This window comes from Hippocampus guttulatus, chromosome 16 (assembly GCF_054856545.1).
Source record: "Hippocampus guttulatus isolate MCC_2025c chromosome 16, RoL_Hgut_1.0, whole genome shotgun sequence".
NCBI classification, from domain to species: domain Eukaryota; kingdom Metazoa; phylum Chordata; class Actinopteri; order Syngnathiformes; family Syngnathidae; genus Hippocampus; species Hippocampus guttulatus.
This window is the reverse complement of record NC_141276.1, coordinates 7,175,713-7,200,699: the sequence shown is the minus strand read 5'-3', so window position 1 is coordinate 7,200,699 and position 24,987 is coordinate 7,175,713. Positions and strand designations below refer to the sequence as shown.

Sequence of the window (24,987 nt, the reverse complement as noted above, 5' to 3'; positions counted from 1 at the left end):
TCATTAGCTGTCGGGGCGTGCCGCTAAACAGATGCAAAGATTTGCTATTAAATATCCGCGCCGCATGCTGCTTTAAGGACGTGTCAGGCCATTGGTGAGAAAAACAAAGATTAGCGTCAGGAATTTCATTTTAATAAGTCTCAGGAGAGACGCTCCAACCAGCTGCCTCATCCTCAATCCAAAGGGGACTTGTTGCTCGGTTTTCATTCTTCCTCCTCTGTCTTGGTCTCTTTTGCTCCTGATGACTTTGATTTAAAAAACAAAACAAAACTCACATTTCCCTCCCTGTCTCCTTTTTATGTCAAAAGGCTTGTTTTACAAACTGAACTCTTTCATTTCGCCACGTGCTTTGTTGATCTGTCCGCACCCGTAACCAGTTCTTGAACCTATTCTTTCTTTTTATTTTCTTTTTTTTCATGTGGCCACTAGGCTACACTATCTCCTCTCTGCGACTGCAGCGCATGTTGCGACGATGCGAGGCTAAACGACGGTCCGCTCAGCAACAGATGTGCGTTTGTCTGCCGGCGCCGCGCGCATTCGTCCTCTCGGCTCGCCGAAGCGCGGCCAGCTGACCTCCCCCCTCTCCGATGAGACGCGGTCGGGGTGTGGGAGTTTGGGGATGGGCTGAGCGAGATGGTGTGTTTTCACAAGAAGGACAGAACGGGGAGCGGCGCAAAAAGCGAGACTAGATGAGCATTGTCATATGCTGTCATACACTCGCTGGTGCATGGCAAAGTGACACACGCACACACACACGCGCGCGGTTGTCACACGCACTAACACGTCTTGCTTCCCAGGAGGCCGTGGGGCCAGTGAGACAGAGCGAGCTTGAGAGTCTGGTTTGACTGTTTACATCTAATTATAGTGACAGAACTATTTCTGCAATCGCGGCTGAAGCTTTTTATATATTTGTACCAGAGAGCGGGAAAGAGGGGGAGGGGGAGCACGAACAAAGCTTCGACAGCCTTTTCTCACAATGGGAAGTGGTTATCTCATAGCCTCAGCGCAGCGACAGTCTGCAGGGCTCATAGTACAGTTACAATAGGAGGCGGAGTGGGAAGGAGGCAGAGAGAGGAGGGGGGGGGGGCTGGCCCTGGATCGTAAGCCCTCTTGTCCTCGCGTAACATCAATGTGCAAATTTACGAGAAAGCCAGGCGATATCGTTTCCCCTCACATTAGCCCGGGTAATACGCTCATCGGGGGCCATCGCCACCGGAGAAGAGTCGTTTCGCCGCCTCTGCCCCCCCCGGCGGGCTCTCTCCGCGGACCCGCCCGAAAGTGCCGTTCATCTGGCCAAATCAAAACAAAAGGAGGGAGAGAGTTGAAGCAAGGGATTAAGTTGTGTAAAATGTAGCTAGCGTAAAAGAGATGGAGGGTGTGGGGGGGGCAGTGGGAGTTAATCCTCAAACTTGCTGGCTGATATGCAGCTGAGTGGCTCTTATTACCTGAGGGCTAGGGAGCAAGCACTTGGCAAGAAGCCCCCCCACCCTCCGCAACCCCACCCCCAGTGTGGCTCCGTCCGCGTCCAAAAAACAGCTGATTACACCCGGCGACATCCGACCCAAAATATGATTTTTTTTCAGCCCCTGTCGGACAACAGAAATTGCGTTAAACACAAAACGGCAGGAGAAATGAGAGTCTGACGTGAAACCTCAAACCACAGTCCCGGTTTCCAGCCTTTCCTTCGGCGTCCGATAGGCTTTTGATATAACTCAGAAGGCAGGAAATTTACAGGTTGACTTCAACCCACTCCATGGCAGAAGAGAAAGCTTTGTTTGAAGGAGGCGGGGTCGGGTCAAGTCATCGGTTTGCATGTCGTAGCTCAGTCACTATTTCGCCATTGTCATTCCAATCTCATTCGCCGCTTGGTTCGGATTACCGTATTGGTCCGAATATAAGACGGCCCTGATTATAAGACGACCCCCTCTTTTTCAAGACTCAAGTTTGAAAAAAGACTTTTAATTAATTAATTTTTATACAGAAAATAATAACAGTACATCTGAAACAAATTATTCTAACAATATACTATATTTGAGAGAAAAAGCATGTTATTTTGCCTCATTTAAATCTTAATATCTGAACATTTAAATATGTAAACTAAAGTGTAAATTACATCATAACTTCTTCTTAGCTGCCGGTTAACCCGGCCCATCTTCGACCCATTTTTCTCCAGATTGTCGCTACGTTTCTCCATTTTCTGTTATCTCTTCTATTATTTTCTTCTCTTTTCTTTCTTACCGCTATTTTTTATTTTTCTTCTTCGTGCTAACGCTATTTTTATTTTTATTCTTTGTGACAGGGGTTCACTTTGGCCTGGGGAGTCAAGTTCAGCATTCGCTTCAATGATATCTGGCGCCATCTAGCGTCATGAATGGGTATAATGTCTAGCCCCCGAATATAAGACGGCCAGCACTTTTTCAGTCTTATTTCAATGCAAAAAACACCGTCTTATATTCGGGCCAATACGGTACTTTCTCACCAGTGGCAGAATTCATTATTCACCGGGTTAGTTAACCTGCTCCAGTCCAATCCACACTTAAAATGACTTCATAACAGTAATGGAACGGGAACAACATGAATTGTAACACCTTGGATAAGAACCAAGAGAGAATTTGAAACATCCTGTTGGAATTCACGGCGCGTGACACTGACTGCGATGCAATGACATCATGCTAGCTGATATAACAAGCAAGATCATGGTTCAGCATTCTAAATCACACGACGGCAACTGACCTACATCGCCTGTTTAAAAACACGGCAAAAGAGTTGCCTCAGCAACACGCTCAGCCGGCCGGATGCAACCTGAGACAGGTGTCCCCATCCCCCCCACCTTGAACACACAAACGCGCACGTACACACAATGGAAACGGCTGCTCGCATTCAGCACAAGCCACCGTTGCCGCTCCGCAACATTCGGCTCTATGGCAAGCAAATTAATTAAGCTTGCGCAGAGATAAAGACGCACTGTCAAGCCAAAGTGTAACACAACGGGATTAATGATAGCTCCATTGTGGGAATGTCGAGGAGGACTCACTGATTAACAGTGGCGGGGGGCGGGGGGTGGGGGGTGACAGGCAAGTACAGTAGGAAACGATCCCTCTGCTACGTCAGTCTTCCTGAAGAAACGTGCTCCCAGAACTAGCTCGCATCCCTCATCTCACACGACGACCTCCCGTACAGACAGCCTCACGGAGACGTTTACAAAATGCCTCAGTTCTCCGTCATTGTTACGCTCAAGCAAGATAATTTGCCATTTTGAAGGCTTTCCTCGCCTCAAAAATTTTTTTTGCACGTGTACACTTCTTGGTGAGAATGTATATTTGCTATGGGGCGTGGGTTAATCAAAACATTTTTTAAACGATTTTATTTATTTATTTATTTTACCGAAAGCGCCATTTTTATTTGGAGTGGCCAATTTCCTGAGAAAATGAAGGCCCCGACGGCTGTTTTACAAGGCAATATGACGTTTTTTTTTCAAAGGCATATCTTACAAGCAGAGACCCACCAAAATTCTCACGAACCCATGGCTTGATATTGTTCTCCAAATTAAAAATATCTAGCCCCAAAAGCCAATATCACTTTACGACACGATCGTTGCTTGGTATTTGCATCATTTTGAGACCCACAAAAAAAGTCTCAGAAACTCACACCGAAAGCCATTTTGGTATCATTTTGTCCATCCTGGAGATTTTATCCGACCACAACCAGATTTGAACGACAGTATGTATACAATACGGACGTGAGACGTTGAATCATGCGAGTACAGAGTTTTCGTGTTGATAGAAGGAAGTCCAAAGCTCCAATTTGGAATTCGCTCAAAAAGCTTTTTTTGCAGATGACGTCTAATGCGGGTGGAACATGGTGCCATAATTTCAGGATTATTTCAAGGATACGCCATTAAAAAGGTCTTGCGAGGGACCGTTTGTTGCATTTGTAAATATTTTTGCAATTGTTGCACCATTCACTTGCTTCCTGAAGGCACTAGAGAGGGAGCGTGGAGTGGGATGGGGCGGGTGGTGGGCAGGGGGCACACACACACACGAACACGCTGTGCCGCCGTCAGGAGTCATGGGATTGATGTGGCACAAGTGGGACAAGGCCGGGGACAATTCCTAGGATCCATCTTGATCTCGCACACTGACAGATGAGCTACAGCTGCGGCCGCGTCGGCGCTAATGTGTATTGCGAATGTCTGCGCTCGGGAATCCGGAATCGAGCTCTGTCAGCTGTTCAAGAAAAGTAAACTATTAGTGGCGGGAGAAGGCAATTATTCCAGTGAAGAATTAGAACCACTTCTAATTGCTGTGAGTTTGGGCAATGATTACATGCTGGCTAATGCTCTGACAGACCCCCTCGCTTGGCTGGCTCCCAACGCCACCAAAATGCTTGCTGGATGCCTTTCGGTTCTACCGCATAATCGCGGGGGCACGTGTGGGTGGCTGCCATGTGGATCTGTGATTAAACTTCCATTGAAGCGTGGTTTTCCATGCTTGTGTGCAGTTTTCCTGCTTACATTCATGCGGCGTGTGTGTGTGTGTGTGTGTGTGTGTTATTCTGTGTGGTAACTGCACCTCGCGTGTTCCTCAATTGCATTATCGCAATCCGGAGCAAATGTCTCCGCCGCATTATGGGACGAGTGCGTGTTTTGCTCGGTTTTGCACGTGTTACATTAACGGGCGCGTGTCGCCACAGGAAAGAGCGTTGCAAAGCGTTTGGCATGTGGTGGAAAAAGGAAAGAGGGAGGCGGCTGAGAGGGCAGCATGTGGGTGTGGGACAGGGCACTGATGCAGGTGCCGAATTCTGCCACAGCCTACGGCGTGTTGTATTCCATCCCAAACGCTACATGCTTATAACACGGATTAAACGCTTTATCGGAACACCGCAGGCAGATAGAAGTTGAGGGAATTTCAAACCGCGCTTGCCACAGTTTACCATGCAAAACCAAGGCCTGCCTCTGGTTTTCGAGAGAGACGTTGGCGGGCTAGCTTACAATGACGACCGCTATCAAACATGGCATCACGGTAGCTCGGCAGTCAAGACTCGAAGCCGCTTTGGCTCCTGTCGCCGTTGTAATCGCAATCTATTCTTCCACTACTTGTCCTCATTCGGGTCAGCATCCCAGAAAGGGTTGCGTTGGACCTGTAACCTGTTCCCGGGTGTGCATACGCCTGCCAACTGGGCCATTTTCCCTGATGTCGCATGCAATGGCAGTTTCAGGTCCCCCACCTTCTGTTTCTACATGAGGTACAGGAGGTTAGACGGGCCAGAAATCATGTGCGCTGTTTTGCTGCTGATTGCCTCCGAGGGTGAGTCATTGGTCTTAGGTAGTCGGAGTGTTGAAAGGGCTTCCGGGGGGGGGGGGGGGGTTAGACAAGAGCTTTACGAGGCCTTTCCGCAAGGGAGGACTTGCTTCACATTATTTACCGAGACAGCAGAGATTATTTCGAAAAGCAGCTCCAGATCATGACGTTGCCACCACCACCTTTGACAGTGGGGACTGTGTGTTCCGAGTAATGTTTAGTGATACGATTGTGCCCCACTTGGTGTGGATTCTCCTGAAATGTGGCAAAAGGTAATAAATAAGTTCAAGGGGGTTGAATACTTTCGCAATCCATTCTATGTGCGATGCTTTTAAAAAATATTTAACCTTATAAAGGCCGGCCCGGTGGTCTCAGTGCAGAGGTACCGGCTTCAATTCCAGCTCCGGCCTCCCTGTGTGGAATTTGCATGTTCTCCCCGGGCCTGCGTGGGTTTTCTCCGGGTATTCCGGTTTCCTCCCACATTCCGAAAAAACATGCACGGCAGGCTGATTGAATACTCCAAATTGTCCCTCGGTGTGAGTGCGAGCGCGGATGGTTGTTGGTCTCTGTGTGCCCCGCGATTGGCTGGCAACCGGTTCAGGGTGTCCCCCGCGACCCTTGTGAAGATAAAGCGGATCAGGAAATGGATGGATGGATAACCTTATAAAGCGGAGTGTCGATTCTTGCTGTTATTTTAGAAATGCGATCGGGGGAGAATGGCATCGTATTAACACCGTTCCTGCTCTCAGTTTGTATCCCCATTTGACAGATCTCCTTTCAAAAAGTGGAGCTGCTTTGAGGATCGATACGGCCATGCGGTCTACAGTACACGCGCGCGCACTTTTTACGTCTCATCTGTCATTCGAAAGAGCCCCCCCCCCCCTCCCGGCTCTGTGGGTTCTCTTTCCAAGCGAACAGATGGAGAACATTCAGAATGAAAGCAGATCCTAAGTCCTTTTGGACCCCCATCAATCCGCCTCAGATTGTCCTGTGAGGGGGCTCGAGTTTCCAAAGACCGAGTGAGGCTTGATAGCTCCCCTCCAAGTAGGCCGTAGTTACCGCCCGCCAGACGAGCGATTGCACTTTGAATGCGCGCACAACAGCGCTACTTTACTTTGCCTAACTCCGCGAGGTGTAGTGGATCGTTGCACTCCCGGCAAATCAACAAAAAGTGCGCTCGTCCCCACAACGCTCAACCCAGATTGCCGCGATTTTCAGTGTACCTGTCGAGGTTGCCAATAGTCCTCCAACCGCCCTTCACTCTGCCTTTTTTTTTTCTTCCTGTGACAGAAGACACGGGACATAATTGAGCACATGTGCCGCTTTGAAAAGCCACATTGAAGGGATTTTGCAGGACGCACTTCTGTGCCAGTCAGCCAGGCCAAACGCCACATTTGCGAACAGCAAAGCTATACCGGCGCACCATCTGGACAACGATTGCGCGCAGGCGCTCGTTGGTTTGTGTGTGTGTGTGCACAAAGTTGTGTGTCTGCATGAGAGAGAAGATTAAGCCTTCCAAAGGGAGACCTCATACTGCCCCTGCCTCTGTCTACTGATTTATGGGTTTGGGTAGGAAATCGCTCATTTGTCACTTCTCATCTCATTTTTTCCTCATCACTCCCCTCCCGCTTTTTTTTTTTTTTGTCTCCCCCTTGCTTGCGCTCGCAATGGTCGCCCAAATTTTTCAGCCTTTCCAGAGAAAAGGAGCAGTCGCAGCCGGGGAGAAGGCAAGTTCTTTCTACCAAAAAAATAAAACGATTGGACACGTTTGAGTAGAAATGCACACATTTTAGATGCGGACGATAGATATCTTTCTGCTGGTTTGAGCATAATTGTCGGAACTAAAAAAAGAAAAACATGAGGATGAAACGCTGTTAGTTTTGGATTGTTAGTCTATCCAGTATTCAGGAAGAAAGCTATCGGAAGATCTCTGTTAATTAATCTGGCGACTACTCGTGGGGTGAGACTGGGTGATTCCCTTTTCACACTGCACTGCTGCCAGTGCTGGTTTGGTACTGGTGTTTGTGGCGTTAGCCTCCCACTGGCAGAAAGCCAACCCTGAGAGCCAGCGTTGCATCACCAGCGTAACGTCCGAACGAATCTGTGACTAGCGGTCGCGTTTGCTGTCAAATGGCGTTTGAATAGCACCGTGAACCTCAGGGATGAATAAGAGCCGTTCGTCTGAACAGAAATTCGTTTTACCAAAAATTGAAGAACAGGCGCTCATTTTGGCTCGAGTGCTGAACCAGGCCTGGCACCAGCCCGGTGCAAAAGTGTTATCGGTTCTCCCTGAATCTTTAGTCTTGGATAGCTTGCCTTCTAAACATTTGTGGAGAGGCCTTTTCCGCTCTGCCATGACTGTTTCCCGATACACAAAATGTGGTCCGGCCATCCATTTCCTGTATCGCTTATTCTTTTCAAGGTGATGACAGAGGCCTGGAGCCTTGTCCAACTGACAAAGGGTGAAAAAGGTGGACGACACCCTGGACTGGTTCGTCAATCACAGCGAGCAATTTGGAGAGAGTGGAATCAGATATGGGATCCCACCAATGGCTCAAAGCAAGATCCATCAAGGCAGGACTGGGTTGATGACGCGAACCACAACCTTATCATTTCCCCCCTTGGGCATGAAGTCGAAAAGTTATGGTGATCTCTGACATCTGGAAAATTCCACAGACCTACTACAAAAACAGCGACAAACACAGTCGTTTTTTTTCCCCTTCCGTCTTCATTTCATTCGAATAACCCCGTGCTGTAATACTCAAGAGTCTATGCGCTGTATATAGCTCTGCCGCTAATAGCTGGTCGTCAATACATTAGCACGCAGAGGTCCTGGCGAGGTCAGCGGCAGTCGAGAGCCTAATGTGCATGATTGTGCACTCCTGGTGTGTTTATGTGCCTCCGTGCACCTTACTCGCTCAGGTGCTGGCCATAAATCTGCATCAGTCTTCCCAGTCCTGCTGAGGGCACGCCAGGGGCGGCTGGGGTTTCACCTCCTTCAAAGCCGGGGAGGAGGTGGGGTGGAGTGGGCAAGTGAGAGATAAATCAGGGAGGGGGCGCTTCAGGAAAGCTCAGAAGGCTCAGATAATTAGGGGACTGGCTGATAGAAATCAGGCTCTTTCTCAAAGAAGTCAATTAACCTGCTTCCCTTCGTGCCCTAATTATGCCGCGCCGATGGTTCTTTACAGTCATGCTTAGCCTAGTATGCACATTCATGCTGTGGCAGGTTCCACCTGTGTGGCTTGAAATGATTTTTTTTTTTTTGGTTCATTAGTCATCCCATGTTCCCTCCCAAGTTCCAGAAACATCGCACGGCGGCCGTAAGCAGAAATGCTTGCAAACAGCTGCTGACCTTCCAAACTTGATGAGTGGGGTGACGGCGAATAGGCCAGGGGTTGGCAACCCAAAATGTTGAAAGAGCCATATAGGACAAAAAAAACCCAAAAAACAAATATGTCGGGAGCCGCAAAAAAATAAAAGCCTTTTATAAAACTTACAATGAAGGAAACACATGCTGTATGTATGGAGGAGACTGGACTGTCTCAGAATTGTTTATGTTATTCATTCCTTTGTTGTGTGTTCACAAACGCCCCCATAGAATTTATTTTGTGATTTCCTCACTTGATTTTTTTTGTTTTGGTGCATTATTTTCGCTTTTCTTAGTGTCAGTGAAGTCATCATGAATTTCCGTTTTTCGGAGGCTGTCTTTGAACGCCTCTCGAGTCGAACGAGAAGAGAGAAGGCACGGAGTCGGACGCAGGCGTGTCTGTGTTTGTCGAGAGTGTTAAAAGCATAAATAAAGTGTACGTTTTAAAAAACCAACACCACAGCTCTCCTTTTTCGGAGCTGCAACATCTATCTATATCAATTTGATCTATGTTAGCCAACCATCAAAATCTTTTTCCATTTTCAAACATTTTTTATAAAGCTCCAGGGAGCCACTAGATGTCGCTAAAAAGAGCCGCACGCGGCTCTGGAGCCGCGTGTTGCAGACCCCCGGTATAGACAAGAGTCATACCTCCCTCGCATGATTGTCTTTCATCACAGAAAAACATTCACAGGAACAAAAATTCGGAACAGGCTTCCAAAGACGAGACAACCAGATTTTGTCCAAAAGCTCCTAGTTCACCTGACAAGCAGAAATTTAGTACCGGTCAGTTTTCTTCTGGTCATTAGCGCACGAGAGGCTACAGTTGATGTCTGTGGTCAGGGTGAACAAGCAGTGTTGTAGAATGTCAACATGACCAGGCGGCCTATTTCACAGCACCCACTGTTGACATAACTGCTCTCTTATCTGGGGAGCGCAAAGCCCGACCCCACAATCGAAAACGATGCCAGAACAAATACTGTAAGACAAACCAACACGCACATAACGCACACCACAAGGGAATGTGTCTAATGGCATTACAAGGCTGTTGGCGATCATCGGTTTGGCTTTTAAACAAAAATATGCAATCGAGCCAGGTTGAGCACGGGCCTTGGACGCTCTCATACTGTGAGCTTCTCAAATGAATGGAGTGTTTAGGGTCTCGGTAATCTGGGTGAAAGTCCCACTGCGCTCAGTCTGGAAAGCGATGAGACAGGAGAGGGTACGGAAAAGTGGCACTGGTTCAAGTACCTGTGTCAAATGCTTATATTTCAGTGTCAAAACATGTCAGCCGACGCTCTTGTACTCATCGCCCTGGTTGTAACTCCTCTTTATTCATCTCTTCTGTTCCTCTTCCTCTTCCTCTTCATCTTCCTCCTCTCCCTCCACCATCGTGGCCTCTGGCTGCATTGTTTGCATTGTGATAACCTGTTGAAAGCTGCTGGCGCTTACTGCAAATGTGCTTCCTCCCTCTAGCTCCATCTCCATAGCTTTTTCTCTTTTTTTTTTTTTTCCCTCAACATGTACAGGCCAGGCATCCCATAGGCCCAAAGGCTGAGTAACGTGTACAATTGCGCCAGATCTCCAGCCGCTAAAACTGAATGCTCCAGATGCCATTTTGAAATTTGCACTTGAACGTCACACAAAACTGGCACAAGAGCTCCCTTCAGCCTTTATATCAAAGTCATTCAACAACTTTGCGAGAGTTAACGTTGTCGTTTGTGGTGTGATTTAATTTTAGATCCGATTGCTAATGTGGTGGACCGGCTGATTGTCTTTCTCCCACTGCACACTTTACGAATTAATCTTAATGAACAAGCAAAAGAAGCAAGCAGATGCAAACAGATGCTGCAAGACGCCCCCCCCCCCCGCGCCTCGCTACTGTGAGGGACTGATCAAAAAAAAGATGATGACTGAAATGGTAGCTGTGCAGCCGACTGGCTGTACATGGTAACCACGTGCGGTTGGTCATGATCCCTGTTCCTTACTTGGGACCTCGGAAGCCGCCATTGTCCCATTCTTGGCCGTTAAAGCGCAAATCAGTCTGACCAGCTACGGCTTTTTTTACGACGTCTCCCTGACGTGAGGTTTCAAATCATCTGTGACGCTGACCTCTTATATCTGTAAGAACGGAAAGGCCGCTCATTTTATCCCAACATCCTCGTCCAATATGCTCCTGCAGATGTCACGCTTGGGCGGGCTACGGTTTTGCTTGGCCCCCACATTGCCGGGTGAATGTTTTTCCTTTTTCAAAAAGAATTTTATTGTCTGATTTGGTTGACCTTGTATGCACTTCGAGCGTAGGCCGCGTCAGTGGGAATAATGCGTTATCTGCGCCGGTTTTGCTGGAGTACTTTCCCAGAAAGAGATGCACAAGTGCTCCTCACAAGGTAACTCGACGCGTGATGCGGCCTTGGCGATGCGGCACCTCCTCTCCTTTTGTCTGAAGCTTATCAAGAAGCAAGAGGAGTGAAATATTTCGCTTCTGTTCTCCGCGCGAACTCAAATTACACCGAGGGCATCTGCAAGTCCTTGGGCTGGCTGCTCGACGGCTTTTAGCTCGCTTTTATCTCCTTTGTTCCGTCTCTGCGCCTCGACAGGTCGCATCAGATGGAGAGAAGCCAGGGCTTTCTTTTCTCTTGCACATACACTCGCTGACTTGATCATATTAACTCATTGAATACCACCCCTTTTCACTGGAGCAACCCCCTCAATCCCTCACATTTTACTGAATTTCGACTGATTTGCAAGGCCCACAGAATTTTCTGTCCTATGGCTATATATACATGCAACCTGTCAAAAGAAAGGTGAGACTCTCTTCTTTCAGCAGAAAAAAAATGTTTGTTTCTAGCTTTCTCCGTTCGTTGGCAATCAGCATTAGAAAACTGCTAAGTTTGATGGAAAATGCCGATTTTCTGCAGAAATCCAGAGAAAATGAGCTTTTTGTAAAAGCATGCATTTCAAGCATCATTTCAAGTTTTACACTATTTTTTGCTTTTGTGGCAGCTCAAATACCTCAATAATGTGTTCCTCCTACAAAAGAACATTACAAATAATGTTTTTGTCGCAAAATAATTTATTTGCACACAACAAAACTATTGAACTATGAACAAAAGTGCAGCTGTGGAGAAGATGGTTTTTGGCTTCCATCCAGTTTGTCACCACATCGATTCATCCCACCACGTCCAGATGCACGACCTATAAATTATAGAAACATAAAAAGTTGCAAATATATCTTGCTGCAGAGTGAGGTACAATCATTTTATTTACCTTTCTTTCCACCACCAAAGCGAGGAGTCGTCATCTTTTGGCTTCTGGTTGGACAATCTGTAATGTATAGAAGTATGTACAATTACCACACTTTTATTTTTCTATTTTTTTTTATTGTTGCTTTCCACTTACATTTCAACATCTCACACACACACACATACATGCTCGCACACTGCTATTTACACCATTCATTCCACGTTGCTCAGCATCCAATTTGAAATGAAATGGAATATGAATTTAACACTAGTAGTTTTAGCAGAGCTGAGCGGACCAAATGTGTCCTGTTTTTTTTTTGTTTGTTTTTTGAAAACCTATGGCGACATGCAAGTCAGCGCATTTACGGTGCATATTTTCATCCACATCTACGAGACTCATCAACCGTACATAAATGATGAGTGTTACTGGCAACTTCATAGTATAGCGGGGAATGTAGCGGTACATAAAAGTGACTGAGGAGGCATAAGAAGTGATGAAGTTTTGAATGGGAACTTGCAAGCTAGTCAGCAGTTACCTCCTCGTTCCAGCGGCTCTGGCGAGGACTCTCAGCTGCTTTCCGTTATGTCCGAAGGCACATATTCGTCCGACATCGGGATCCAAATCGCTCTCCAATTCATCGTTTTCGCCGTCGTCTTTACGAGACGATTCCAACGAATCGCTGACGTGTGCCCGGCGTCGGCCATGCGAAGCAATGCAGCTTCTTTGCCGGCATCGCTGGAAGTCGCCGGGGAGACGATTTGTGGGCGACGTGGGGCATCGGGAGGCACAAAATGCTCTGCCAAGCGATGATCGCTGACGTGAAGCAAGTTCATCTTCATCAGATGAACTCGAAACTCGGCGTGAGCTATGCGGTCTGCGTGTAGCACGCCATGTTTGTGCAGGCCGACGTTCGTTTGACGGGTGCCGCTTTCGATTAGTGACCGAAGCGTCATTTTCTCTTCCACACAAACACCATCTCCTTTGTTGTTTTGTTTCGAGGACGCTGTTATACCGAAAAAAAAAATCATTTTTAGTTAGTTATTTCCTTTTCTCCATCGTTGCTAGTTGCTAATGTTCCAATCCACTATCCACATATGCCCCTCCTTCACTGTACGCCCTTTCTACTACTTCTGCTGCGTGATCCTGGTTGATTTTTGCACCACTGCCACCCGATGGCCATTTTCTTGCTATTTAACATTGCCGTCAAGCCTAATCCTGTGGTGAGAAGTTGCATCGGACTCTCTTGCACCCTCCCCCATGAAAACACGTGATTGACGTATTAATACGTCATGGGGAGGGAACGGCTATGCGCAAATTGACGTATTTATACGTCAAAGGGTGTAAATGAGTTAAGGGCAAATGGGGACAGAACGTGAAAGTGTGGACTTCAAATGAGTCCCAAATGTCCAGCTAAGATGCTGATTTATGGTTGAGGGTATAGGGAGTTGAATGTTTGACTCCCCTTAAAAAAAAACGGTTCATTATTCTCGCAGGGGAAAACTGATGGACAAACAAAAGCGGCTCAAACCGCATGTCGAGAAAGTGCTTCAAAACACCAACATATGACCAAAGAAGGTGGCTATGAAGCACATACTTGATGGGAGCTGAGGGAAGAGATCAAGGTAAAGAGGAAGTGAGAGTATGCCTTGGAACAGTGGTGGTGGTGGTGGGGGGGGGTGATGAAAAGGGAAAGGGGATGAAAGCGAAAAGAGGGAAGACGGTCCAGAAACCTGCCGATGAATCTCGATACTGGCCGATTTATGTTGTGTTGTTGTCCGTCAAGCCTTCGGCAATATGACAGCAGCGGGGTTTGACTGTGCATTTATCTCACTGTTGACTAAGCAAGCCGACTTCCGAGATTGACAGAACCCACGAGATTGTGGCGCAAGAGTGCCATCCGCCCGCAGCCGCGCTCTGCTTTTGCAAAAGCAGATCCATCGAGCAGAAAGGGAGGCCGGACCACCTAGGACGCCGCCGTCAAAGAGCCGCTTTGATGTGGCACGAGCATTTGTGCGGCGCGAGGGAGCGATCTCTGAACACCCCCCCTCCCCCCACTCAAATCCTTTTTTTCACTGCCTCCTGTACGCCATCATTACGTCTCATCACTACAGAAAGACTGCGCCAGCGTGGAATAGCGGCGCCGTATGATCACCCCCTGCGAAGGGAGAAACCTGCTCAGTTAAACCACATCGCAATTAACCAATTAAGTTCAGAACTTAACAGGAGACCCGTCTGGTGAAAATAGTGCTGAGCGCGTGTTTAAATCCAACTGTGTGCGCACGCATCACCAGGCTGCGTAAAACGGATTCAGCCGAAAGATACACACGGTCGCTTTTGCTAACGATATTTCCAGTGCAACAAGAGAACTATGACACCAGTCCAAAAACATTTCTGACAACCCCCTCCATCCCAGCGTTTTACTGGATTTTGACTGATCTTGCAAGGCCCACAGAATATTTGGTTCTAATGCTTTATAAACACGGAGCCTACCAAAATAAAATTTGGACTCTCTTCTTCCATTCTTCAGCAATCGGCATTACAAAATGGCAAAGTTTCGTGAAAATGGCGATTCCGAGGCAAAAAACTGAGAAAAAAGAGCTTTTTATAAAAGCATGCATTTCAAGCACATGAGGCACCACTGCCACCTACTGGCCGCTTTTTTTTTAACATCATTTACAATGCAAACGGCTTATTCTCATTCACAGATTGCATCAGACCCTCCTCCTCTCTATGACGCAAAAAAAAAAGACAGACGTACAAGTACGTCCTTGGTAGGCGGTGCCTAATTTTAAAAAGACGTACAAGTACGTCTTGTGTAATGAAAGAGGTATTGTTAGTAGTGGCGTTTAATTGTTTCTAAATGATGCTACGAATAATGTTAGCAATGTGTTGTGTGTAACACCTGGCTAGGCAAGCGGAAACATTCACTTCGAAAGTGAATTTGGTTCTGCAGATATGTTTTAATGGGTGCCAAACGCAAGGTTTAGTGCCTTGCCATTGGACCACAGGAGTCTCTTTATAACATTGCATTTTGGACTCCAGGCTACAATGTTGTCTTTCTTGTTGACAAAATGCCTCGGGCGGGGTGTTTGTGACTTCGCCCCAACGAGTGTGCATTTCATCCCAGCCAGGCGTTCAAGAGGGGAGTCGCTGCGCTTGCCGCATTACACCAATAAAAAGATTTGTGGTCTGTATGACACAATTGTAGCCGGGCTGATTTGAGCCCCGAAGCCAAATGCAGTGTGTTAGGAAGCAGGCTGATAGCTCTGGAGAGAGCGTGAGCTGAGAAATCCCTTTTTTTTTTTTTTTGAATCGGCTCTCGGATAACTTTTTGGGAGGGGGGCGGGGCCTTTATCTGAAGGCCCTGACAATGTAGGCTCATGCATGCTTGATTAGCTGTGTGTGTGGATGAAAAACAGAGTGAGAGAAGTCTTGCACGTCAGTGAACAGTCTGAAGGCTGAAGGACTCCCCCGGTGTTTGCGCGGCCCCGGAGGATTCCTTCCCGCTTCCTCTCTGAACACTCACCCCTACTACAATGCTGGGAAGAAATGTGTCATTAACAGGAGGGGGATGGGGGGGGGGGAGACCAAAATAATGTTTATAGGCTCAAGCAGCTCTGAAATCATTTTCCATATCAGTGCAACTGCATTGGCCCTGTGGGGGCGTAAATCAGATTTTCTCCTCCCTGCGCCAATAGGAAACATCATGGGAAAGAAAACAGATTGGATTGTTTGAGAGATGCCCTGGTGCAGCTGTGGGCGTCTTTATGTTTGGGTGTCTTGCTCTGTGTGTGTGTGTGTGTGTGTGTGTGTGTGTGTGTGTGTGTGTGTGTGTGTGTGTGTGTGTGTGTGTGTGTGTGTGTGTGTGTGTGTGTGTGTGTGGAGGGGGAAGAGGAAGAAAGAAATCACAATTTTAAAAGCGGATGTTTAGCATGCGTGCGTGAGATGGATGAGCTCCACTATGATCATGGTGATTTTATGCCTCGGGAATAATGATCCGGAACGTAGGAAAGGGCTGTAAAAGCGCCTCACGTTACAATAGGTCAGTTAACAAGCTCGCTCGACAAACGTTTGGACAGGTAGAAAATGGCTTTCCTTCAGGAGGTATGGAACTGCTCTCAATACAAAAAGCGGGATGAGACACCAGACTTCTTGTATATTATCTTAACCAAGAGACAGACACTTTAGATTTGGCTTTAATAGCCAGGGTGGGGACGGCTTCATAAAGTAGAATGGAACGAAGGTGCTTAGAGAGTCAACAGTCTGTAATGAGCATTGACCAAAAGTACGGCACCCAGGTCTGGTTTAATATCTACTTCCTGTGACATCATAAACATTCTCATGAAGGCACCGTGACACGGCTCTCTGTGGAGACCTTGCTTTTCTTGCTTTAGCTATTAAACCAAATCTGTGCGGTGGGTGTGGGAAATGTGAGTGTACGAGTGTGGGTGGGTGGGGTAAAAAAAAAAAAGAGGAGGTAATGGGCCTTGTCCTGGTCTCATCCTGTTGCTGTTTCGAATCTGTCCTCCCACTCCCTTCTCTGTCCCAGCATGGAATGTCTACTTGTTCTCTTCAGTTGAGGCCGGTGACTCAACGCATGACGATTATTTTCTCATGGACTCGGCACCGTCACAAAGAGACAAGCTAAAACTGCACTCACCTTCAAAAAAGAAAAAAAAAATCACTTTATGACAGGAACTGGGTCTATCACTGCCACAACAATCCCGGCGTACGATACCGACAGGAATTACAGTCCACGGTATTCCGCACAATTAAAGGTTCTGGGTTTGAGTCTCATCTCGGAGCATTCTGCATAGAATTACGAGTTTTCTCCCACACTCTGAAACCCCCAAAACTGAATAGCCCCAAAGGTGTAAATCTGATCTGGCTCTTGTCATGCCAGAGGTATGCCGGGAGAGGCTCCAGCTCTCGTGCGACCTCGGACATGATAAGCAACATAGGAAAGCCGTTTCCTCTCTAGCAGACTGAAGAAAGAAACATCCTCTGAAAAAAACAACAACCCCAAAACAAAATCAGAACTCATCCAGCTCTAGAAACTTTTGTACGGGTTGGAAAAACCTCCCCAGCTTTAAGAATGCTTCTTTCTGGCAAAATAGAGGCCGAATATATTTTTCCATGGTGACTCCATCCTAACTTCCAATCTATTTTCCTTATTGCTACCTTGGCAAGGACATATCTTGCCCTTGTCTTTTCGATACGATGGTTCAGCACAACCTTTTGAGGCATTCTTCACTTGTATATATGTATGATGCTTCAGGTAGAGGTGGAGAAAAAAAACCCAATCTCATCATGCCTTTTGCTTGCCATTAATCACAAGAGAGTAGCTGACCGAGGAACGCAGCACTCCCCAAAAGTCCCTGACACCACTATCTACACTTGGCTCTGCTCTCCCCCTTCGCCATCATCTGGATGCCCCCCCCAGGACAGAAAATCTCACTCACTTTCCTACACCTTCTATTCTCCCAATTGTTTCTCCTGTTTCTTCTCCACCCCCACACACGCTGACCACATCCACTAGACTCAGTCCACAGGCATGCTGCGTGGTGAGTGTCGGAGGCGTGCGCTGCTGGCAACACCCCCCCCCCCTCCCCAACCCACCCACCTTTGCACTGGGCCCGATTCCAGGACTCAAGCGCCTGCTCGCTCAACTGGAGTAGGGACGAGCCTCCAACAGGAGACGTCGGACCGTGTCTTCTTACCTTCGGCCCTCGTGTTTGGGGCATCTAAACACATCCGATCGCAAAAACATATGGGGGGGGTAGGGTTGAAAGGGGTTTCTACCCTTCCACGTTTTTGAAATGGTAAACCGTGATCTGGTTTGTGTTTCCAACATAGCGGGGGGTGGGGGGGGGGGAGATGGTGGCCACAGCTGTCTCTGATATTTAAATAACGTACCGAAGGACTTCAAGGAACTTGACCCTTCTGAAACGTTGCTCCTGTGTTTGGTACCCCATACGTAAAGGTGCCAAAAGCTGCTAATGTACGGGTATATTTTTTGGGGGACTTCCTCCAAATTTTGATCAGAGCTGAGGAAAACAGGGCCGGAGATACTAGAACAAAGACGGCTGTGACAATTGTGCGAGGCAATCTGGCTACCAATTGAGTTAATGTTTTCAAGATGACTGTTCGAAGGAAATACACCCCCCCTTTCTACTTGAGTAGCCATTTCAATCCGATGTGTTTTATTGTGAGGAAGTCGATGCCGGGTTAGTCAGCGGCCCTGCTTGGCGGTGTATGCAGTCTGTCTGAGGCCACTGATGTGTGCAGTCGTTACCCAGTTCCATCCGGTCCTCGGCGTCCCAAAAATGTTGCACTGATTAAGGAACATGAGGTGGTAAGCGGAAAGTTTTTGACGTCTCAAGACCTGGCCAAGCAACGAGGACTACACTGACAGGAAGTCAGATGAGCAACACACTGGGGAGAAAGTATCTGACCAAAACCTTCAAGATGTTTTTACTTGGTAAGTAAACCCTTTTCGGGCTCAATTTTTGTACGACTCTTTAAAAACAGAAGCTAATGGAATTGACTTGATGAGGATGAGTCCTGTCCTTTATTGGCGGTAGCACAGTTTGGATATCGAAAACAATTTTTCTGGCTTTGTCGGATAACATCAAACACAGCTGTTGCGCTCGGACGGAATGAATCATTTTTGTGGAAAACAAGAAGTAGGAAAGGAACGTGTCGGAGGACAGAGAGTTGCCTTTGGGAGCCGTGCTGTAAGGAGCCTCGACACTTTGGACTTTTCGTTTGTGAGTTGGCAGGAGTTTGCAACCTCGACGTAACCGATTTTCATGAGACTTTGTGGATGGGTGGGGCATGCGCCAAGAATAAACCGATTCAAATAGAGTGCAGATGGTTGAATGATACGCTGAGCTTTCTGAAATGATTTTGTCACTTTTGTAAGTATACTTATTCATCATCCAAAATCCAAGCATAAGTAGCAGTTGGGTACGCAGAGGTGGACACTTTGTTAAGATTCAACCTTGGCGACGGTCTTGTTTCATTGAATCTTCCTGTTTGAAGTGTGAGTGAGGAGAGCTGTTGTGTGTTTCTACCTTGTAACGTCCTCCCTTGGTCGCTCGCTGATCACGGTTGTCGTCACAGCTCCAATATTTCTTGTCAGCGTCACATCTCTGGCCGTTTGTGTCGCCCCTCAGGCGGCCATCTTGCAGAAACGACAATGATTCGGCTCAATACGCAAACAATTAATGATCGTCTCGTTTTTATACATTCATTTAGAGGTACGACAGTACGCGCACGTTTTGATTAGAATCCCAACATTGAAAAATAAATAAAAATTCTGGGCAGTCGATTGCTTGTTGTCTTTTCAGCCGTTTGCCCACACGAATCCCTCGACATCCTGTTATGTATTCATTTCTCAAAACAGGAAGAAAAAAAATTGGTAATCTCACCTCACGGTGAGATTAATGGGCGATAATGCTCATCTAAGCAGGTTAGTGACCCAAACTGAAGAATGATGACGGCGTCTTTGTCCCTGAAGGCCTCCGTTTGAAACCCGATTCGATTTAGGAGAAAAAATAACGCAAGCAATGAGTTGCAACGGGGTCTCTTTGGCGGGCTTTAAGGTGAGATATCGCACTGACCAAACGCATTTTATGGTGAGCATTCAGTCTCCTTGCCTAAAGCTCTGGTTCTCTTGTGTTCCCATGACAACGGATGGGGCCTTTATTCTACCTGCCTGCTGCTCACTCCGAGCTGTCGGGGGGCTGGGGGGGTCTCCCGTCCATCTCTTTATGAATATGTGTGAAGGTGATTGGGAACAAACTGAGCTTCATTGTCCCTTATCCATCCATTCAACAGCTCCACCTTCAGACGTTTGTGTTGCACATACGATTCAGGATAGCTCAGGCGAGGAGGTGTGAACAGCCCATGAAATGCTCCCTTCCCCCTAAATTCCTGAATGGGATTCATCTCCATCGCTGTGAGGGATGAGCACCAAATCGGTGCCTATACAAGTGCTCGGCTGGCACCACTCAAGAACTGGAGCTCAGAATAGAACATCGACACAGTGCTGGCTGGGCGTCGGTGGGCTCCTTGATTTAGCAAACACGTGTAAAGTTCTGATGACCTCCAAAAACATATTTACATTAATCAATACCAGCCAATTCTAGACCAAGTCCGAAAAGACGTTTAAAAACGTCTTTGGGAGGGAATGAGTTGTAATTAAGGGTTTGGCAATGGAAAGATGCTTGCAATATCAGATGTTATTATGGATTACATATGACACTTTGACATTTGGGTTCAGACTTTAGCAAGCATCGTGGAACTTGACATGCTTGATTTGCTTTCGCGGACCACATAAATTGATGTGGCGGGCCAGAGCTGGCCTCCGGGCCTTGACTTTGACATCCGTGCCTAAGAGGACTCGAAATGGCACGAGAAGGGTTCAAGACCAGCACTTGGACCTTCTACGATTCTAATTCGAGGACACGGTGTCATGACGCGGATTGGATTATTTACAATCTGGTATTGAGAAAAGGGAGATTTTTTTCCATCAAGTACTGCTCTTCCACTAATGTCTCCTTGCTTGACATCCAGACACTCCCTTTACTATGTTTTCTCTCTTGTCATCCTTGCAGATACACCTTTCTCTATTGCTGTGCACAAAAAGACCTTGCTGTCACTCCCGATGTCTCTGTAACCCCCTTCTTTCTCTCCGGGGCGACGCTGTTAATAATGCAAGAGGATTATCTGATTTATGTGAGCCGCAGGCACTGAGGAGGCCTGGCTTGGGTACCTAGAGGGGAAATAAGCAGAAAACGGGGCAGGGTAGTGTATATATGGTAGATAGCGGCGTCGTACGGCAGTTGTGGGTGTCTGAATGATGCGAGATGGATGCGTGCCTGGCAACCATGCTGGCAATAATCCATCCCCTCCACTGTCCTCGACCCCCACCCCAGCCGTCTTCTTTGGAGCTGTGACAGGGCTTTACCGCAGGCACTCGGGTGATTTGAGGTGCCACCGGAGATGGAGGCGATAAGGTGGGGGGTACAAACCAGAAAGGCGATGACATTGTAGCGTGTCAGCAGGCTGCCACACAATGCCTCCCGTCACCTCGACACCTATTCCAGCTCGGCTGAATACCGCAAAAACAATCATAAAAAGAGTCGCCCCTTTTGTGCAGCGTGTTCAAGACAGAATTCATCCAGGTGTGGTTTGTACAAAACGGCGCCAAGTCTCTGCGCCAATATTTCACCTTGGATGAATGAGCAAATGGTCGATCTAAGAATGGAGTGAAGTGAGGTTTTACACAAGACTGTTCGAATCTTACCTCGGACTTCACAATGGACGCTGGTTACGCAGTCTTTCATCCGATTCCTGGATGCCATCTCCGTGTGAAAGCACAATCACCTTTCCTTTACTGTGTTCTATGTAAAAAGAAGAAAAAAAAATCTCTTTGTAAAACACAGTAGTGGAAAGGGATTTCCAACATGGAATTTCTGCCGTCCTTGCCAGGAAACAAAATCAAGAGTGCTCCATAAATACATGAATTTAAAAGCCATTACTATAATTTCCGGTAGATTATTGAATTGCTCCCCGAGGGCAAATAATGCTCTCTTTTCAATGCAATTTAATTGAGATTGGAATTGACATTCAGTTTTGTGTGCGTCCTTTACATGGAAATGAGATGCAGAAAATTGTGGATTCGTGCAACGCTGTCGACTTGAGTTCCACTATGATTTACACAAAGCATTTCCAGCGCCATGTGGCAGACAAACGTGTGCATGAGTGGCGTGTTCATACATAAGCATGCCACTTCACGGTCGCGCAACTCTGGTGGGAGGTCGTGGGCAAATAAGGGCAAAGCAATTTAAGCATTGGTTAATGAGCGCGTTTTGCCCAGCAATGCATAATAGACAAGCCCCACAATATCGTTCATGTTCCTGCATTGTTACAATTGGTCAATTACTCATCGCAGTCTTGTTAAACACGCAGTTCCGGCAGCCAGGGATGGATTTTTTTTTTTTGCTGGAATCATCATGGTGTAGAACAAGGCCTAATGTGATGCTAAGCGTCAGTAACGTGAGGAACTGGGAGACAAGAATCATTTCTCACCAGTGGAACAAGCGGTAATGCAATTGTAAAGCAGAAGCTGCACGGTAGAACGTATTAGAGTGCGACGCAGCACACTCCTGATGAGGCCTTTTGATGTTTTTGTTTTGGTGCCCACTGGATTTGCATTGCATTTCATAAAAATGAGCATTGGCCCAAATTTCTTTGGGGCGTGTGTGTACATTTATGCACCTACAGTATATTTTGTAATATGAATAGTAGTTTTACTTTGGATGGTTGTATTATAGCTTTAATCCATGTAATATATATTTTTTAACAATTTGGAAGAGGCAAAACCAAAAATTCTATATTTCTCAATATTGATACGAACACTGATATCAAATAAGATAAGATAAGATAAGAAAACCTTTATTAGTCTCGCAATGGAGAAATTCCCAATTCACAGCAGCAAAGTTATGAAAGGAAGAAGTAGAACAACAAAATACATTGTGAGAATATTTTTCAGCCATTATCGCAGAGACGTATTTTCCGACTTCATAGTGTCATGCTTTACATTCGACAGGTGCCAGCCAATCGCAGGGCACACAGAGACGAACAATCATCCGCGCTCACACTCACACTTGGGGACAATTTAGAGTGTTCAATCAGCGTGCCATGCGTGTTTTTTGGAATGTGGGTGGAAACCGGACCGGAGAAAACCCACACAGCCCCGGGGAGAACATGCAAACTCCACACAGGAAGGCCGGAGCCGGGATCGAACACACGACCTCTGCACTGTGAGGTCGACGCGCTAAACACTGAACCCCCCCCCCCCCCCCCTATATGTATATATATATATATATATATATATATAGGTGTGTTTTTCAAAGTCAAGTCTTTCCCCCGTCATGTCATCTTTTTCAGTGATGTTGCTTTTATTTTTTTTCCCCACTAATAAGTTAAAAGCACATAATGATATAAACAATATCAAATTGTATTCTTACCAAAACTTAGAGCCACTAACGTGGCTCCATCGAATGTTTTTGTTTGTTTGGGGGATATTGTTGGGGGGGCCACAGAGAAAAATGCTTGGAGTTATGTTGGTGACACAAATTAAGGACGCACATCTGTTGCCTTTTCATTCATTTCTGTCCAGTTTCGTTGATGTTATGGCAATAGATGTATTTTAGTGCATTTGGATCCCTTCGCGGAACCAAATTTCTTTTTTGGGAACTGCTTCATTAAGGCCTAGTCGATTTTAGGATGGCATAACCTGGGCTCGGAGAGATTGGAATGCTTCTTACATACCACCACAAGTGTATTTCTGCGTATTGAGATGGGACCAAGAAGGAACGTCTAAATTTAACTCAAGGGGGGGAAAAAAAGGGTGGGATTGTTGGATCCCAGCTGCAAAATCAGAAGATGAGATAAGTGGGAAAAGAGACTTGAGATATAATAGAGGGACTGAGAGAATGTGTGTGTGTGTGTGTGTCACACTGGGGAGCAGAGGCAAAAGTGTGTGAGAGCAAGAGGGAGCGAGCCTGGAAAAGTGTGTGCTCAGCTGTGAGATGAGACCTTTGTGTGCCCACAGGGAGCGGTGGAGTGAGGGGAGAGAGGTCCACGACTCTTGTGTCAGAGCGCATGAGAGTGTTACGCTCTCATAACACGCACACACGCACGCACGCATTGTTGTGCGTTCATTCACCCCTTTCCCGGGGCAGTGTTGAAATGTGCCAGGCTTAATTATTACATAGTGGAAGTCAGGCAGCCTCTGAATCTACATGGAGCATTTTTATTTTTGTGTGACTTTACGAATAAATTGTCTCCTTACAGTACATTCAGGACACCGTCTGGCACTACAGTATTCTCCTGCCTGGCCATGGTTTGCTATTTTCTAAAAAAAAAAACATTTTTCAAACGTTTATGGAGCCAAAAGCCTGTGTCGATGAGAAATGGCCTCAAGGCAGTATGTTTCCTCTCTCGTACGAGGCACATTATGTGCAATACATGCGAGTGGCCAAGCCGAGGCCTCGTCAGAATCTGGCTTTCATATTTTCATTCGTCTCCGTTCACCTGAGGTCACCATTCCTCAGATTGTCCCGTAGTATTACTGTGATTAATTTCTTACGGTTTGTACTTGTCAATAATAGGCTATGTTATATATTTATTTGTTGTTGGTATATTTACACTTGATTAAGATTTCAAATATTTCGGTGGGGGGCATCATTTTCAAATTTTTCATCGCTCATGATTAGCGGGGGTTAGTGTAAGAAGAACATCTCAACGCAAACACGTTCCTTTTATCCAGCCGCTTTCCTGTTACACATGCCCATATATGGGCTGCTGGTTTCCTCTTCCACAAAAAAAAAAAAAAAAAAAGGTTGACAGTCATGTCAGATGTTTCTTTCTCCTCGCGCCAATTGACAACATATCAAAGACTGTTTTGTCTCCTCCATACAGGCAGTGGATTGATGGGAAATTCCTCCGCCTCCTTCATGGGGACCTTTCTGGCCAGCAGTCTAGGCTCACCCCCTTCCCACCCGTCTCACCATTCCCGGCCGCCCTCCTCGCCTTCCTCTCCCTCCTTCCGGGGCGGACCCCATTCCAGCGCATCGCAAATCTGGTTCTCCCATTCGCATGAAGGTATCTTATAAGTACACGTGCAGAAAAGAAACATATCCCACAAATCACAATTCTACTGGGTGCCATTGTTCTTTATTTTTAGGCTAGGTTTGCTTTTTAGTTTTTTTTCTTTTAAAACCAAGCAGATCTTATAATCGGGCTGGGACCAGAATGTTTAGACCGGAACGCTTGTGCCACAGTTTCTGGCCAGGGGACACAAGAGTCAAAAGTTCAGCAAGGGAATCTTGTGGTACTCGCAGCGCGTCAGCCGGAACGCCTCTGGAGCAGCACTCGTAAATTTGGGCCAGTAAAAAGATTTGATTGGTGTCCCTCCCAATGCTCAGCCTCAAAAAGACAAGACCAGGGTGCACACATGTCGCACGTGCAAAGTCAGGCAAATGAAAACGCATGCTTTCT

The 24,987-nt window shown here is 46.8% G+C and overlaps 1 protein-coding gene and 1 long non-coding RNA gene across 10 annotated transcripts in view; one reads left to right on the top strand and one right to left on the bottom strand.

Annotated features, from left to right (window-relative positions):
- Nucleotides 1–24,987, top strand: part of bahcc1a (BAH domain and coiled-coil containing 1a) — a 66,032-nt gene that overhangs the window by 13,275 nt on the left and 27,770 nt on the right. For all 9 annotated transcript variants that reach the window (XM_086133044.1, XM_086133038.1, XM_086133042.1 and 6 more), the window contains exon 3: nt 24,409–24,591. In XM_086133044.1, the coding sequence (XP_085989170.1) occupies nt 24,409–24,591 (183 nt within the window). The remainder of the gene's footprint in view (nt 1–24,408; nt 24,592–24,987) is intronic.
- Nucleotides 11,726–12,626, bottom strand: LOC147192810 (uncharacterized). The gene is made up of 3 exons (XR_015103223.1): nt 12,449–12,626; nt 11,938–11,994; nt 11,726–11,865 (listed from the first exon to the last, which is right to left on the bottom strand). It is a non-coding gene; the product is annotated as an uncharacterized LOC147192810 (long non-coding RNA).